At 39.2% G+C, this 19,056-nt stretch overlaps 1 protein-coding gene across 6 annotated transcripts in view; it reads left to right on the top strand.

Moving 5' to 3' along the window:
* NCOA7 (nuclear receptor coactivator 7) overlaps window positions 1–19,056 on the top strand; it is a 90,867-nt gene that overhangs the window by 22,606 nt on the left and 49,205 nt on the right. For all 6 annotated transcript variants that reach the window (XM_027751772.2, XM_027751736.2, XM_027751759.2 and 3 more), the window contains one exon: window positions 2,872–3,003. In XM_027751772.2, coding sequence (XP_027607573.1) covers window positions 2,954–3,003 — 50 coding nt within the window. In that variant the 5' untranslated portion in view covers window positions 2,872–2,953. The remainder of the gene's footprint in view (window positions 1–2,871; window positions 3,004–19,056) is intronic.

The raw sequence follows: 19,056 nt of genomic DNA, 5'->3' as shown, positions 1-19,056 counted from the left end.
TGGAGTAGGTTTGCATTTTTTGGTATAATCTTAACATGTCAGTGACAATCTAAAAGGAATTGTGGCTTTTGTACTGTTATTGCTTAAAGAACTAAAAAATGAAAAGGACCTTTCAGAAATACTAAATACTAGTTTTCTGTAGCAATTACTGCAGGTTGCACCTCCTAGCTTTCAGGCTTTATTTTTTTCTCTCTTAAAGGCAACTAGTACATGAAAATTCCCAACAAAAAAAGTAAACTCAGAACTTACGAAGTCAGCATTCCTAATCAGTTTGCTTTTCCTAGTACTGCATTTTCAAAGTATAATTTTCAGACTTAAATATGCCTTCCTAGAACAACACCTTTGTTTCTTCTAGGAAGATGAGCTAAATAAGTTTTAAGTCAACAGAGTGGGATCTGATGTTAAATTATTGTATTGTAAAAATTTTCTATAATTGGATATTATGTTCCTGTATATTTTTATTAGTGAAAGAAAAAACAAAATTCTCCTGAATGCCTTTGCTGCTTCTGGTCTGTGGATAGCATTCTGATTTTCTGAATTTGTTATGAATATAATTATTAATTTTTTTTAAAAGTTCTTGATTTATTCCCCCTCACTGTATGAAAGGACTTGGAGCTGCATTTAGCTGATGTGAGAGGAACAGGCTCCGTACTTGCCTTGTCATTGCAAGTTTTGTTTAGTGTTGATGAAAGCAAACAGCAAACCTTACACATGCCTCGCTGTTTTGGTGCTGGTACCTCCTGCATCATCTGCGGTTAGGTCCAGGCTTAAGCCCTACCTCCTCTCTCTTTCTTCATGCCTCTTTTTGCTGAAGGAGCCAGGGGCTTCTCTGGCACTGGGTCAGACAGGGATGTGGGCAGGCAGGGGCATCTCCTGGCTCCCTGGGCAGTAGCCTCATTGGGGCAGGGCTGTTATTCCCCTGGGTGGGATTGGTAGATCATGGGAGGAAAGAGTATGAATGGAAAGAGCGTGCCACTGACTCTTGCACTGGATGAGGCACTGAGGAGAGATCTCTCTTCCCTTTGTTCATCCCAGCTGACCACGTTGCAGTGAGGTGAAGGGCTCTCCCCACTTCCCTCTTCTCATTTCCATGGGTTCCACTGTCCTTGTGGTCATGGGTTTAATACTATCTCAATGCTTTGTGGTTATTTGATAGTTCTTGTTGTCAACATGAGACTCAGCTGTGGCCTGAGTGCCCTCATGCCTCAACACAGTGTAGTGAAGGCCAAGGGGAAAGAGTAGTTCCTTTTTCTTTGAACTCTTTGTAATTTAGCACATAGGTTGTAGTTGTATGCTTTGAAAGACTTATTGTACTTCTAACTGCAGTGATAAGAAAGCCACCAGTTTTGATCCTCTGAAGATCTAAGGACCTGCCCCAACAGGGAAGATAAAGATGCATTAAAATTCTCAGGAAGTATGTGATGTCTTCGTACAGACTGAACATCTAAGCAGGCCAATTTGTTTTGATGCTGCTGTTATGCTACTGTCGTGTAGGTTTCTGTGTCCAACTGAAGATTACATCTCGTAGAGATAAAATAGTATTCTCTTTATAAAGCCAAAGTTGTCTTAGACATTTGCCTTTAAAGAGTGCCCATTACTGTAAGACTCTACCTGATGTGTAAAGATCAGAGAGACTAGAGTCCTTTTGATGTGCTGGATGTATTCAAACCTAATGAGTAAGAAAAACTGCATTTTGAAGCATAAATAAGGATGGAAAATTGTGGCAAGTACTTCTGATAGAATCTAGCATGGTACGTTCTTGGGTTTTTCAAGTAGATTAGTCTGTCTTTGCTACATTATCTATTTTGTTGACAACTGGTAGTTTGTAGCTTATGATCTTTTAATGCAGGGAAAAATAGGTCCTCTGATTAGGTCCCAGAGGAATTTTTCTTCTTTTGCTATGATTTACGTGGCTTCCATTTCTTTGTTATGCAGCCTGTTAAACTAAAATGTTTAGTAGTAACTTCTGGTTTGAGCTTAATCTGAAATACCGATAACGAGCTCTAAAGTTAACTTATTTTGTGCATGTGCACAAGCCATTGAGGTGGGTTAACATGTATTTAAGAGGGAAAGAGGATAAAAAATTTTGGCAGGATCTTGGACAGCAGTAGATGTGGCAAATTGTTAATTGCAGTAATTATAAAGCAGTTTGAAAATTCCCAGCTCCTGGTTTCCAAGTGTCTTAGTATGGCATTCTGCCAAGAGGTGGTGATGTTCATGTCAAAAGCCAGTGTTACTAGTCTCTTTTTTTTTTTTTATTTAACTTCTGAGATAACCTAGATAATCTTCCCTAGTCCTACCTACCTCAAGGTGACTGCACTTCATCTGTAGAGCTGGAGGTCCATCTTGTTTCTCCCTTGTACTTGTTTGAACTTTTGTATTGGTGACAACAGTCAAACCTGTGTAAAGAATGTAGATCACTCTTTCTTCCTTTACACTGTTTTAAAACTTCTTGATTTCTCACTGTTTTACAGATTTTTTATAAAGTGCGTGTCTTACTGGTTTTACTGTGTGTACTGTATATTTCCAAAGCTTCTCTTGATCTTCTGTCTGTGAAACACGTGAGACTTGGAAGATGTTTTGGTAGAAACTTGCAAAGTAGTTTAATCTTTCCAGAGTTTTAGAACTTGGTGCAGCTCTTTGGGTTACCTGCTTTACAGTATCTCTTTTTTGCTGATGGGGAAACTGGCCTGAGTCCATTTGTTTGTTTTTGTCTCATTGTATACTAAACGGATATTGCATGGCAAACACTGGTTAAAGTTTTACTTTGCTTTGTCACTGGGTCAGTTTTATTTCCATGACCTGTTGGGTTTTGTAGGTGTTGTTGACATGTTGATTTATGAACTTCCGGTTTTTAAATGTTATATACAGGAGACTCTGCCTGGATATGAGGTACTGAGGGGAAAAGGAGCATCGTGCTTGGCTGCTCACCTTGCCCATTTGAGTCTGAATTATGGAGACCAAGGAAGAGAAGAAAGAACGGCGACAAGGCTATTTTGCTCGGTAAGGTTACAGGATTTATTTCAATGTTGATTAAAATATGGAATTCATTATTCTGCCTTTTTCACAAATATAGTTTTTCAGATATGTATAAAAATGAAACCTGCTGCAGTTTGTATCCAGGAAATGCTACCCCTGCTGTGTCCTCAGTGTTGGAGTGGTGATTTTTTCTTTTGGGTAGTGGACAGAATTGTAATTTGTGACACTAAACTGTTCTTGGGTACTTGACTGCAAATTGCCCTGCATCTGAGCTTCTAACATCCAGTTCTTGGAGAGTATTTAGAAAACAAGCATATCTAAAATATAAACATGTCTAAACCTAAAGTTTATCTAAGTAGTATTATCTCATACTATAAGACCAACTCAGAAAGGGTAAGCTGTCTAGACTGTATCATCTGTTGGTGACCAGTGACAGGATCTGAGGGAATGGCCTGAGGTTTTGTTAGGTTTAGGTTGGATATTAGAAAAAGATTCTTCACCCAGAGGGTGGTTGGGCACTGGAACAGGCTCCCCAGGGAAGTGGTCACAGCACCAAGCCTGGCAGAGTTCAAGAAGCATTTGGACAATACTCTTTGGGCACATGGTGTGACTCTTGGGGATGGTCCTGTGTAGGGACCGATGATTCCTGTGACTCCCTTCCAACTTGGCATATTCTGTGATTTTGTGACCTTTATAAATTAAAACAATATTTTTTCAGTCAATCATTTTTATCATTTGGAATTTACAATTGGTGACTTTTAAGAAATAAGTGACGTTGCTTTCCTAGTACCTTTTGTTTGTTAAGTTATCAAGTCTCAATCATCTTGACCTCTGATGTAAAAGAAGAACCAAAGCTCGCTTACTCTTGGGGGGGTAGGAAATAAGTATAAAAAACATCTTTGTCTCCAGGATATTTTCTCTACTGTTGAAGAGGAGAATCGTGTACTCTCTTCACTCAGTACTAAGTAACTGTTATCGAAGCTGCACTAAACCAGTAGCCGTAGTGCATTTACAGACATCTAGAGACATGTCTGTCCCACTTAGAAGTAGTAGCGTGGGGAAAAGTTGCTACTTTATTGCTATTCAGATGGTATGCAGTGGTGGCTGAAGATCTGTGGTCAAGTTTCATCTCTTAGTGCCTTGTGACTTGCTTTCCATTGGTAGAAATGCAATTACGTTGATGTTTGACAGAATGGAATGTTGCGGTTTGGGATTCTGAGAAGGGGAGATTGACAATGACACCTTTAGCAGAGGACGCATCAGGAAGGATAAAGCAGAAGTAGCTAAAGGGGGATTGTACTAAGGAACAATTAACTTTGTGTTAAGGAAGACTCAGGCTTTGAGACAGATGTCTGAGTAAGATGCTTTAGTATTGAGGATGTTATGAGTTCTTTCTTAGTGCTGTCTGCTAAACAAATGGAAAGCCCCAAGAGGCTTTCAGGAAAGTCCTTGACATGGTGTTTAATCTGTTGTGCAGCTTTTCTCTGTCCTCTTGTGGCTGTTCTCTTTGAAAAATTCACAGGGGCGGTGTGTCTTGTATGGGCATAGGACATTGAGCAAGGGTCAAAAGGATCTGAAATCAGTTCTTAGTTCTAGCACTTAACTGCTGTGTAAGTTTGGGGAGGTCACCTGTCTCTTTCCCTCCTGGCTTCCATTTTTTTTCTCTATATAAGTTGCAGGCCCCTAAGTGAAGTCCCCACTCTAAGCAAACCCATGCATGATTTCTATAAGAATGTTCTTGCAGACTCTCAAGTCATGTTTTAATAGAAGCTAAAGTATGTCAGTAGGTGGTATGCCCAGCCAGCATCCCAAAGCAACTGATTTACCAATCAGAAGGCACCTTTCGGCCTTCAGACTAGTGTAATTCTTGTGCCTCCTGGACAGCTTTTTGTAGGAGTGTTGCTCAGTGTCTGAGTGGTTACTCTAGCAATTGTTGGAAGGGTTAGCTTGAGAATGCCAAAATACTGTGTGCTGGCAAACCAGCTCCTGAACTGCAAGAGAGGAAGCAAGATGAACATGAAATTGTCTACATCTTTTCCCCCCAGATTTAGTGTTGTAAATAAGCTTGTTTACACATTTATCCTTTAAAGTATTTGAAACTTCTCTGTAGAAGGGAGCCACCCAACCATTGTATCTTTCCACTAGGGATAGTCATGGTCTGAGAACCTCAGTTTTCCCAGGTCTTTTCCCCTCTCTGTGGCAAGTGATGCTGAAATAAAACCCTCTCCATTCATTTTTGCTTCTTACCAAATGCTCCTTTTTTGTCTTGTGGTAAAGGGCTTATTTTTTGCCTTGGTTGGCAAGAAATGAAAAAGTACCTTTTCAAACAAAATAGAAATGTCTACAAAAATTTTAAAGAGCAATTTAGACTCCTTATGTAGATAAGATGTTATAGCTCGTGGGAGTTTAACAGGCAAGAAGTAAAAGAGTAACATGCAAGCATAAATTTCTCTTATGCAATAGGTCCTTATTTAAGACTGTTACTCCTACTTAAAGACTATTCTGTGTAGTTAAGTTTTCTTGCCTAATTTTACAAACCTTGTTTTCAGGCTCTTCTGTTGTCACTGGCTCCTAAATGGACCAATACCCGTACTGGTATCCAGCAAGTCCAAAAATAAATGGCACAGTGTAATATAGATGTACAGTGGCACATCTATGTCTGTTGGGTCCCTGACTCTGCTGTGACATTTGATCCTTTTATTGTGATTATGTGCCCTTGAACCCAGGTACAACTTGCTATTTTCCTCTATCTGTGCATCTTCCCTCTCACCTTAACAGAATGGAAAGCCTCTCTGTTTTCCCTTGCCCATTGCATAGGGTCAAGTTCTTAGGCAATGCACCTCATAAATGATTAGCTATTAAAATTTTAACTTAATTTAAAAAGAAATTACCAAAATGAGTGATGTGTGTCCCATGGAAAGAATTGGTAGTCTAGAAGGCTGAATGTACAGCTTGAAGCTGGAATTGGTTTGCACGTGCTATTGTGTGATACTGGATGTATTTGGACAAGAAGTTGAAGGAGATGAGAAATCATAATGGAAGAGTTTGAATAGTTTTCTGAAAGAATGATGAAAGGGGCTCTTTTAGTTTCAGGTTTTCTGTGTATCTTAACTTTCATCACAATGAGTTACTCAGCATTTTCCGTGCTATGTACGATCTGTGTCAAGTAGCTGTGTACTACTGTCTTAGCAGTGAAAACAACTGAGTATGCTTTATTTGAAAAAATGTTGCTTTTCAACAAGTTGACCAAAATGCTTACATTAATTTTATTAATTGTTATATCTCCAACTTGTGGTGACCTTAATCTGAAGAATGCTATGTGCAGATGAACTGTAAAAGCAATACTTAAATTGAATGATTTCTTAGTGGTTTCCAGGGCAATTATGAATCTTAGTTTTCAGTCTCTTTTTTTCAGTCATCACTGAGAGCCAGATTTCTGAAGTCAAAGAAGAAGTGAAAGTATTAGGGAAAATGTTCTCACTGGGATTTGGGTGCTTTTGTATTTATTACATTTACATTGGTCTTATTACCATTATTCTTCTGAAAAAACTACATCAATGCTCCAAAGCTCCAAAGCCCATCTCAGTAGGCAGACACTCCCTTTAGTTCCAGATTGCTAATACTTTGTCAGAACCTGAAGCCAGTTGTACAACCTAATATTCACCTCATGTTTCCTTATGATGTGAATATCTAAGGGAAATAAAGAAATTCACAGCATGTTGTAATTTAATTTATATTCTTGGCTTAGATGCTACCTAAATCTGCATTCAGACAGATGAAGACATACATTAAAACCAAGATTTACAAGGAAATATATGAGTGTTTACTGCAGTTGTTATTTAGTTGTTACCAGGCTCTAATTTACAGCTTTCCCCCCCCTTTCTAATTATTTTTAATGCCTAAAAATAACTAAAACAAACCATGCAACAAATGGTATACAGATTTTCAATCACAGTAGTTGTTTACAACCTAACCTTAGCTTTCCCTTTAAACATTCACAACAATTCCAGCAATAGGAATCATTGTTACATAGTTACTGAGTTGTAAACAGCTAGAGTCTGGAAAGCTTATGTCATATTGTTATGGCCTTTCCTGGGTCCTTGCACTGTTGGAGGCAGGATGTTGGCTTGCAGAGACCCTGGGTCTGACATGCTATGGTCACTCCTTTGGTCAGTTGTTTGTGTACTGCAAGCTAACAGGTTTGTAAGCATCTCATTTGGAATTTTTCTGTCTTCTGTTTTATTCTCATATTGAGTATTTGTACCCTGTGGCTATTAAGACATAGGAAGATCATGAAATAAGAAAAATGCAGCAAACACAGAGGGAATGTGTGAAAAGAAGAAATCAGTGGTGTCTAGGACGAAGGAAAACACAATATAAGGGATATATAGATAAGGGGATATATACACAAACACCCTTTCTTGAGGGCATCTCCTATGCATGAGACTTTGTCATAAGTTGTTCTGTTAAGTGCTTTTTTTTGTTGGCCAGACTCATTATATCCATGCAAGGAGCTTCAAATGTTTGGTGCTCCTCAGTTCACTATTTCTCCAGCAGTTGCCTCCTTGCGATTGTTCTTAGTCTGCTGAGCCAAAGTGTTGGTGTTTATTCAGGTTTCCTGTAGCACCCCTAATTTATTTTTTGCTTTTAGAAGGAAAAGTTTCCACACATTGTTTTTAAAACAAACCATCATGGAGGTTTATCTTGGGTGTGAAGAACAGTCAAGCCAAGATCCTGGAGATGCTTAAATATTTTTAAATGACTGTGGGAAATAATGCATCATTTCAGTTCATCTGTGTAATGGAAATAGCTCTGCTTCCAGTCATATAAACATTACCTCATAATCCTGTTACTGAAACTAAATAACAATATTGCATTTTACTCACATTGTTTCAGTCAATAACTTGTATGCTTGAGGCATTTTATTTTGTAGGAAAAGACTGAATATATCACTACTTCAAATTTATGGGGTGCAATGTTTATTATTTGCTCTGTTATTTAGGAGTATATGTTTGGAATAGGTGATTTGCTATGTTGGATAAAATGTTTTCTGAAACATACAGTATTGTGATTTATCTTCCAGTTACTTAAAATGGAAGGGTTTCAATGTTTTTAGCAGACTTTCTGCCTGCTGCTGTGTAGGTTAGTGTTTTAGCTGTCCTTTGCAATTGTCATAGTTTAAGACATTGAAAAATGTCTCAAATTTCACAGACAGCAGCACTAGGAGTAGAACTTTGCGAGGTTGGTTAGGTCCTTCCGATGCTTAAGAGACAGCTGCTATTCATTGCTTACAAACTTACTGTTTTATATATATAGATATAGATATGTATATATATAAAAGTTTTATCATAGTTGTAAACCTGGAGAATGAGAGTTGGGAGGGAAACTGAACCTACTTTTTCTGAAGAGTGTTGCAGTGCCTGGGAAAAGTATGTTGAACAGTTGTTTATCTTGGGAACTGTTTCCTCATCTCACATTGTGTTGCACAGTTGCTTTCTGGATTCTGACGTTTTTATATTAGCAGTCTTTTAATTCTGTGATGCAGATTGGGAGTCAGCAGAACATGGATTACTGTTTTCTATTTAGTCTTTGAATCACAGAATTATTCCCAACGTGAGTGCTTCCTCTGGGAAACATAAAACAAGATGGTGGTTTCTGTAGTCACAGTTCTTTTCATTGCTTTCATCCTCAAGAGCAGCGAAGTTATTTAGGATTGAAGAAGACTTCAGTTACTGATAACAGAGTTAGTGAAAGTATTTAATGGGGCCCTGAGGCCCAATGTTCTTCAAAATTTTCCAGTACTGGAAATGCTGTTAATGGAGATAAAAACCTTGCATAAGAAGGGAAGAGGGGTTAATCTCACCCATTCACTTTCCCCCTACATGTGAAGTGAGACTTGGGTAACAGTGTGAGCTCTGTATAAAGAACCTTTTTTTAGGAGGGAGAAGAAAGGCAGAGTTTTGTGTTATTATTGATTTCTTTGAGTGCTATATCACAGACTATGCAGAGAAAAGAGTTTATTTAATCTTCAAACATGTGGTGTTACACCAGTAATTTCAGAATTTTTCACCTTGCAAGATTCTTATAAGACTGGATTGTTGGGCAGAGGCCTAACAATGACCTTAAATTTGCTTTTCCCAAAGGGACCTTTGCGTGTCTCTTATCAGCCTTTAGAAAGAAACTTATTTAGCCTCTTTTTTAGAACATAGTTAAACCATAGCCTTTTTGATGTAGATGTCTGTGCAGTTTTGGTAAGAGTTGGTATTAACATAGTTGCAATGTATTTTGTCTTCCTCTGCTTCCCTTCCCCATGAATGCCAGGCATGAGGGGTGTGCTGGACATTCCTGGTGGGCTGTGCCATTTACCTTTTCACTCATGGAGAGATTTAAAGACATATCTTAAAGGTTATAAAATTTGGAGGCTTCACAAGATGGCTTTCTGGATAGATGAGATACAGACTTCTTGCTGTATCTGATATAATTACCTTTTTAAATTGCACTGTTTCTGTAGCATCTGCAAGTATGGTGTTGTCCCTTCAGCTTCCCAGACATATCTTCTCTTCTGCTCTTAGATGCATTATGTACTTACTGCATAAAATTTTGCTTAATCCCAGTGAACTATTTTAAAATTAAGTCTAACTTAAATGCTGGTGGAAATTAGCATTCCTACTTGGCTGATGTGTTTTCTACGATCAATTTTTGAAGCAGTGTTGCATAAGATGCTACTGAAAGAAGTGATCCAACTCAGCCTTCTGATTTTGCCACGTCTCTTATGGGTGACAGCTGCATCACTGAGCTACTACAGCATGAAGGCACCTTCCAGAAGCAACCACCTAAAGAGATGCCTAATGGTACTGACTTTTTAGTGGTGCTCATGCTTGGAGAAATCTCAGGTGTCGGACCTCTTTGTGGCAGCAGTCCTGGTCAACTTTGTACCACATGGTAGTAGGGAATGGGGTGTATAGTATTTTGAGAAGAAGAGTTAGCATTGTGAGATTTGTTAAGAGTTTACTGGGTTGAGGAAAACACGGGTTGATAAGAAGCTAGATATGCCTGTTCAGGGAAGGTACCAGTGTTTCTGGCCCACAAATTAAATTGCCTGCCTTTGTATCTGCTGCCCCTTATTCAAGGCTGTTGCCTGTTTGGTTCTGGAATGTGCCGTGCTACATTGTATTTTTGGTTTGGCTGGTGGGATGGTCTATTTCTGGTAATAGTGCTGCCTGTTTAAAGGGAAAGGTATGAATAATACCTGCAGGAATGTGCTTTTGGAAAGAGGCAGTTTTTCCCCCTCTGTCAGAGAGATTGTAGAGCATTATATAGCTAACTAAGGGAATTTTGTCTGGGTGCACTGTGTGCCTGTTTGCTTGCAGTGTATCTGAACTATTTAATTGCATGTTCTGAAGTTTCTGCTGCATACCTGTGCACATTGGGGTCCCAGCTCCTGCCTCCCCAAGGGACTGAAATTTTTTCCTATGCTCTGGGACTTCGAACAGGGTAAGAGGCTGTGTGGATATTCCTGATGGCCTTAGGTTCCCCATGGTGCTAAGGTGGTAAACTCTCATGCCCTCAGCGTTAATCCAGCTTCCAGACTGTATTTTGAAGGGATTTGTACCCACCCCACCCTGCTCCTGCCAATCTGATTATGGGGAGGTGAGTTATAAGTGTAGATTTAAGGTGGGGTTTTTTTGTCCTACTCAGTAGTCTGGGTAGCGAGCATTTCCTAGGATCATCTGAAATTTGAGCATGTGTGTTAACTATGCTCTAAGTCTCTGTGCCATTCCATTGAGGTCTGCGGGATTCCTCTTGTTGATTTGTGTGAAGGAAAATCCCGAGGAGAGCAACAGAACTGCTTAGGAATTTGGGGAGGAGGGAGATAATTGTCCTTACTTTAGAAAATGTTTGTAATGTAAATGAGCCATAAATCAACTCTCAAGGTGTCTCAATGCACTGAGTATTTTCCTGTGACACATCAGTCTCAGGCACAGAGAACTTGCCTTGTATAACACTTGTATAATACTGATAATAGCTTCAGGTTTTTACCACTATTTTTCTGGACTGGCTGTTTTTATTTAAGTAGATGTAAACTTAACAGCTAACCAATCACAGGTAAGCTTAGTTTAAATTATATTTTATGTTTCTGGCATATTTCTTTCATGGATTTTTGCTTTCAGTAATGCTTCTATAAATAAATAGCTTCAAGCTGTTAATCACATATTTCAATCAGACAATCTTTAAAAATAAAGTCTCCTTAAGCAGAAGATTTATCTCTATGTTCACTATCTGTGTTAAAAAGACGATGCTCCTCTTTCTACCTGGACCACAGCAGGTGCTGCATGTAGCAGTTCTGCTTGCCTGAGGCTGAGAAGGATTTTTGTTGTTATAGAGGTGTTTTGTTTTACAAATGCTGCCAAAACTTTTTTTTTTTTTCCGGGATCTGAAACTACAGCATATGCCTCTGGTCCCATGGACTAAAGCACTTCAGCAATTGTATGCATATGAAGAACCATACTGTTAGGTTTAACAGAACAGAGGAAGTTGCTTGTAGGAACTGAACTGTACAAGCAGGGGTGGTGAGGGCAGGTCCAAAGCACTGTGGCTGCAGGGTGAAGTGCCAGGGCACCGCAGAAGAGGGGAGGCCAGCAGCTTCCTACCCACCTTCCATAGCAAGGATAGGACCCAGCATGACAGGAAGCTTTCCTTCCCAGCCCAGAAGGGAATGGTCAGGTGTGGGCATAGTGGCAGGCAGCAGAACAGGGTGTCAGAGAACACCTCCCTTATCTGGCTCAGGCCAACCAGATTTGCTAGGAGGTTGTTGTCCTTGAAAATAACAGGAGACTGAAGATAGCTCCTGGCCTGCTTCCCTGCCACCTTCCTGCTCTGCATCTGCAGGGAAGAGGTGACACTCAACCTCCTGGATGTACTGCAGCTTGGGTGGTGTGTAGGTGCTACAAGGAGCGAGGACACTTGGTGTTAAGCAGAGGGGTGCCTTGTGAGATCAAATTTGAGAGCAGTATACCCTTCTGATGTCCTCCCATTATTATTCTAGTTCAGAATTTACCTGAAGTGCCGTGGGACCTTATGGACTCCTTGAGGCCAGAGATCGTGGAAAGGGAGCAGGACCTCTTGCATCTTCCTGTCACCTCTTCTTCCATTGTGCTGACAGAGAGCAAGACTTACTTTTTGTGTTTTTACTTCCGCTGCAGTAGGCGGTTCTCCTTCCAACCATATACATTTTGATACATGTTGAAAGTGTCGGCCGAAGTGAAAAAGCAAAAATCCAAAATCTTTTTCAGTCAAAAATCAAAGCATAAATAATATAATACTTGATATAAAATCCACAGAGAAATTTTAAGATGAAGTAATTAATACATACTTTATCTCTTACATGTGTAATTGAGGACCTACTACACTACTATGATGGTATGGCTAATGGAAAATATCAGACCATGCCAAATTCTCATTTTAGCATAAAGTATATGCATTTGAGAAGTTGCATTGGTACATACCTGCCATGTGACTGCCCCACGTAGACAAGCCCTCCCTATCTTGTCATCTTTATACCTATGGTTAATGTCTTTTGACTACAGTATTAAAAAGATGATGCCATATTATTTTGAATAGAAGCATTGATGCAAACATCTCCACTGGGTGTAGAGTGATTATCATTCTCACTTATGAAATATTTCTTGTGTGAGACAATATCAGTCATTATTCCAAACACTGTAGCTACAGATTTCTCTTTTTCCCCACCTATTATCGGCCTGGCTGTCTGTCTTTTTAGAACTTTAATCCATGTAACACACTATTCAGTGCACTTGGGCATTTCTTCCATGCTGCGTGTCAGTTAATGGGAAGTCTGTTCAGGAAATCCATTAAACTGCTCAACATGCAAAATAGGTTACAAGTCATTTGAGGACAATGAATGCAAACATAGAACTAAGACATGCGGTGGGTTGGTTGAGATTTGTTTTTAGCAATTACTCTGAAATACTTTAAATAAAACCTTTTCTCACTCATGTCACTGTGCTTCTTGCTGTAAATTTGTTCCTAAATGCCTGTCTGTAGGCATGTGCACAATATCCCATATACTAGGAGTTCTAGCTGTTATTAACAGAATCCTTGAGAAATATATAGTGATATTTGGATAATTCTGGCATCGTTATGAAAGTTAGCATTTGAAACCAACAATTTGACTTCCTTTTTAGTGCCTTTTTTTTTTATAAACTTAGTCTTCTCTATTAATAATAAAAAATAAAAAGGATGGTGTTTTTCTATGTATTTTTCTTTCTTTAAACTACTTTTGTTTATAGCTGTATTAAATCTGTAGTTTGATGCCGTACAGAATGGTGCAATGATGTGGAGAGCCTTGACATTTAAAAGGTAATTTTCAAAGTAACTTTTTTATTAAAAACAAAAGCTAATGCAAAGACAAGTACTTTAAATCTCAGTCCTCTCCCTCTCTAAGATATCCCTGTTAGTAGTCATTTAAATAAAGAAATCATTGAGTTTTTGACTTGAATTTGGTCACTGACTTCTTAGTCGTAGCTACTTTTGGATCCCCCTGACCTTACTGCTCGGCAAACACGATGTGACTTCACTCATTGACTTGAATCACCTTACTCAACATTAAGATCCTCTTTATGAAGAAAACAACAATTTCTTCTCTGCTGCTTTTGGAGAAGCAGAATCACCATTACTTTTTTGCAGGAGGGGAACCTGCCCATCTTCCAGCCCTCGGGAATGCAAATATTCATGAAAATTTCCCATCATCAAAGCACCTTTTCTGGATAAGTGGGAAGAAGCTGCCACAACTGCTTCGGTGCTCCTGTCCAGAGGTCTGTTGGGCATGGTGTGGTGTGTGCCTGGTTTGGCTTTCTGGCATCCTCTTTTACTGGTCTCAACTAATATTGCAGAGAAGAACCAAGGGTGTTGTTTGACAAGCCCATCCATGTGGGCAACATGCCTTTGAACTGGTGCTTGGAGGAGCAGTCTTATCTCCTCTTTTGGCCTTCTCTTTGAGTTGATAGGAATGGTAGCACAGCCAAGTGGGATCTAATGAGGGAGTGATCCAATTTTGGAAAACAGTTTATGTACTGGCACTATTGCTGGGTTATCTTTAACCGAGATAATTTCTCAGATCTGGTCCCTGTGCAGCAAAGAGCTGTGTGTGAGAACGGACATCTCCTGGGGACAGGATCAGTGGTGAGCAGAGAGGCACCTTCTTTTGCTGACAAAGTTGCTTAAGTTGCTTCTTTGAGCTACGAGCTTCGAGACAAGTCTCTTTTTCCTCAAATAGTGTTGGGCTCCTCTTGAGCCCTGGAGGGTTGCTGTGCTTTTTGCCTCTTTACTGTTGCACTTGCCATGCTTTATTTCTGCCAGGGGCCAGTCAGGGGTGCTCAAGAATGGGGGCTGGGGGAGAACTGGATGCATGTTAGTATCCTTCAAGAGTCTGCCCCTAGCTGTACAGGCTTCTGGCAGTTGGTGGTGCAGGTACCTGCTGAGCAAAAAAACCCCAAACCCACAAAACCAAAACAAACCACTAAACCCAAAAGGCTGTTGCTGTGTTCTCCATGGCCCTGCCTTGATCAATTTTCATAGTTGCTCTTTGTACCATTTTACATCTTTGGCAAACACAGCATGCCTAATCTATTTATTTTTAGCTGCTTTTCACCTTATCTGAAGGTAATTCTTGAAATAATTAAATCTCGTGTCCTTGGTACTTCTCATATAAGAAATAATAAGATAGCACTCCCTGGGTTTTTTTTTTCCTGGAGGTGGTTTCCAGCTACGTTACTGCTGCACAATGTACAGCACATTTCCTGTGGATTTTGCTTTAACTGACCATTGAATTCCATCTACTGTTTTATTGCTTCCTTGTAAATTTTTATTGATGTTTGAGTCACTGAGCGCTACATTTCTTTCTGACTGTTTCCAGTCAGTTTAATCAATACTAAAACTTCTTTCTATTATCAGGAAAATTTGGTACAGAGGTGATCTGATAAAGTGGGTGTGCAGCAATGACTGTATGGAGTGGTACTCATCCCCCCAAAGCTTCCCGTGTCCCTGTTGTCTGGGGTTGTTCTCAATTCTTGCACTTTGTTTCCCTATGTTAACTAATTACTAATTTTAAAGGGTCTCCTCTTTGTTTCATGGAATTTGAGTTCCATGTCAGTTGAGGCAGGGAGGGAGGAGTTTTGGGGATAAAAGTTTTGGGGAAATTTGAGATGTGTTTCAGCCAGCTCGATTGCTGTGGCCATATTGTCCCCATGAGAATAATCTTAACAGTTTTTAATACAGCATGATTCTTCTGTGCAAAATCTGTGCAGCTTCTCTGTAACAACCTCCTTTGCTGTGTAACTGCAGTTCCCTTTTCCTTACTTCCCTTTACTTACCTGAGTTTCAGCCACTGATATTGAGGGAATGGTGGCTTAAGGAGCTGGCACTAAGTGTGGGAGAGCAGCTGGAGGCCAGTGCTGGCTGGAGGTGACAGGGGCAAGGCCATTCCTCCCTTGTCAGGGCTTCGGTGCAGGGAGAGTGTCTTGCTGAACCACTTTGGGAAGAATTCCTTGCATGTGTAGGAGCGGTTTGGGGTGATTAATGAACACCACAGTAGGAGAAAGTATCTGGCATTGTCAGCAGAGGAGAAGGAGCAGGATGGGCGTGTGGTTAAGAGTCAAGTTGATATTTGTGACAAAATAACATCTGTGGTGCTAGTTTAATTGGACAAGCCTATTAAAGTGAACTTCAGGCAGAGTTAAAGGAGTCATCCAAAGAGAAGGATTTCTTTATTTTGCTTTTTGCCTAAAGCTGTTCTTTGAGAGCCTGCAATAACTGAGGTCATAAGAAAAGGAGCTAAATATATGTCTAAATCAAGCAAAATAGCTTTCAAGAATCTTTCCCATATGGAAAATGTTTTATTAAATCATTGTCATGGTAATAGAGTGCTGAATACATCATAACCTCTTTTGCTAAGGAAACAGAAAAGATGGGGTTACTTTTTGCCTTTGAAAATAGAAAGTTTATCAAACTGTGTGGGAACGTTGTAGTCTTAAATTTAAGAAAATAAGAACTTTGACAGTTCAAAACTCTTGAGCTTGACCCTGGGAAACTGGGATTATTCCCATCTCCCAAATAAACATAAAAGATGTTAGCTGGGATGTTTAAAATTCCCTGATACAAGCCTGAAAACTGAGGAGGGTAAATTAACATATTTTCACTTAATCTAAAAACTTTTTTTATCAGAAAATGCAGTGTCTTTAAAATTCCAGAAAAACCTTCACTACAAATCTTTCCCTCCACATTACAGAGAAACAGAAGTAGTGACTTATTTTAGTGAGCTAATGGCAGTATGAGGAAGAAAATGAACATACCCTAATTGTCGGTACAGCACTTCACTTTTTGGAGCGTGCCAACTTTGTTGAGCGTTGCTGATGACTGACCATGCATGAAGCCTGGTGCTGGTATTTGTTGTAAATTAGTAACAGGAGTTCCAATAAAAGTGGAAATTTCCAGCTTTGACCTGTGCTACTAGTATTAGATCTTTCTGTAGTTCCTCTTCCTCTGTCATTACGAATGACCAGATTATGGACACTTTGGGTGTCTGGAACCACACTGTTGTCCATGATAAGTTCTTCAGAGTTAGGTTTTCTTGTATTTTTTCCCTTTGTAGTTAATTGTTTAAATCTCTGGTAAAAGGTGTGTTCCCTCCCTTATATTTGCCTTAATAGTCTGTTTTAATAGTAAATACACAGCCTTGTGGCTTGCTCATTTCCAAAACAGGTCATAGACCAACCTGAAATGGCTGGTGTTTCATGGACCGTGCTTCCTTGCAGGGCGGATGCTGTTCAGTTTTAGGAAGATTTCTAACTGAGGATGAACGGTTTTGTGTTTGTTTCTGGGGTGAGGTGAAAGTAGCTACACTTGGGTTAAAGTGTTACAGTCTGGCAAGCAGCCTGACTTCCTTTGGCTTGACAGACAGTAATGATTTATTTTGTCTGAAATTGCTTATTCGTATTGAATGGGACGAGTGCACAGCCACGCCTGGAGCTGGCCAAGTCATGCTGGCACCGAACTGGGTGAAAGGGAGACGGATGATCTGTGCAGGATGGAAGAGAATAGCTGATTAGCATCAGACCAGTGGGTGCCTAGTGGGGATTTTTACTGTAAGGTTTCTGTACGTAGATGTGGGTGTTTTTTGACGTGGTTTTGATTTGTTTAGCTGTTCTGGATGGTCGGAGAAAGGCATGTAGGGTAGAAAGAAACTAGTACGTGTTATAATCAGTGCACAGATTAAAATTACAATTAAAATGTTTAATTCTGAATGAAATAATTAGGGTATATATCATTTTCATACAAAGTAAATTAACAGAAATCTTGATGGGAACAAAACAGATTAAGATGTTTGAAGTGTTTTTAAGTTCTTTTTTACAAGTTCTGTTAATGTATATATGCGTAAATGGATTTAAAAGAACAGTGTTTGTGAACATGGTCTGTTTGCACCATGCAGGATGTTAAGCTGATTGTATACCAGATATCAAGGCACATTTTAGAGGATGCACATTGTGGAAAATTTCCCAAAAGGAAACCTTGAGCTTGTCAGCTTCAGGATAAAATGATTTCTTCTCCCTTCCCTCTTTTTTTTATATTTTTGGAGGGCCACTTCATTAGATGCTTTTATTTCAAAAGCAAGAATTGTTCATGGTATATGACTTTTATTAATCTAATACATCATAAAAAACATGCCTTATTATCCTAGGATTTTTATATAACATCCTATGATAGGGATGTAGTGCTCTTTGTCTGTGATATTATGTATCGGATGAGGTCCTATTTAATTGTCTGATAGGCATCTCTGTTGCATAACTGTTAAGAAAAACAAAATAGAATTTCTAGAAAAAAGTTATTGAGATAATAAAGAAATGGAAATCTGACAATGTCAGAGTTGCATAGCTTTACTGGTTGCTTGTAGTTTCTAGTGAAAGTTGGGCAGATTACATCACCCGTCTTTCCTCTGAGCAGTTGTTTTTTTTTTTTACACTAACCATCTATCTTGTTAGTGTAATGGGAAATTCAGGCTGCTTTATCCTAAAAGCTAGTTATTTGCCTTTCATAGGCAGTCAAATAGACTTGGGTCTGGTAGATGAAGTAGGGCATTTCTGGAATCTTTCCTGGCTCTTTTCCTGTAAGTCAGTGCCCAAGGTATTAAACAGTCAGTTGCAAATTTAATTTAAGTAAGCACTGCTAACCTTGCATTTTTACGTGCCTACTTTGAGATTGCATACATTTCGGGTCATTAGCCTTTATTAAATGAGAATGATCTTTATGTTGCAGAAAGTTTTACTTTTTTTGTAAACTTTTGTTTGGGAAACTTTGTATTTGGACTAATTTAGAAAATGGCTTACTGGTTGTTGCTCAGAAGACACTTTGAGGAGCTGGAAAAGGATGCCTCTATAGAAACTCAGAAGAAATGTTTGGCTTGTCAGAACGAATTAGCTTGAAAAATGTTATCTGGTGTCTAAATGAAATTACAGATGTGTAAGACTTTCTTCATAAACAGGAGTGTTTTTCCAGATAAGATGTTTATCCTACCCTCCCTTTTTCTTTCTTCTCTTTCTTCCCTCAGCAACTTTCTTATTGACTGATACTGATAATCAAGCATTTTCTACAGTAACACTTAATGCATTCACTGGAAAAGATGCATATTGTTTTGTTTGAAAGGCTGATGTAATTGTAAAACATGACACTGATCAAACTGAGGGGTTTAATTTATTTATTTATTTGGCCTTCAGCTCCCTTTTACTCTCGTAACTGCTAGAACAAGTCTGAATGTTGGATTTGTTCAGAGACATCCTCTTTAAAACTGAGCAAAACTACTCAAAATCTTCCAAAGTAGTTGGAAAAGGAAAAACTTGACAAATTATGTTCTAAGCCCATCTTCTGTGGTAGCTCTTGTCATGAAGGTTGGGAAATAGACCTGAGAGCTGGGAGAAGAGCAGATGAGACCTTCAGCCTCCACCTTCTTCAGGAGGTGACAGGTTTGATATTTGCATGGGAAGGACTGGGAATTTGTGTGAGATA

This window comes from Pipra filicauda, unplaced genomic scaffold, assembly GCF_003945595.2.
Source record: "Pipra filicauda isolate LSUMZ 115617 unplaced genomic scaffold, ASM394559v2 scaffold23_size5868930_pilon, whole genome shotgun sequence".
NCBI classification, from domain to species: Eukaryota; Metazoa; Chordata; class Aves; order Passeriformes; family Pipridae; genus Pipra; species Pipra filicauda.
This window is presented reverse-complemented; position numbering and strand designations above follow the sequence as displayed.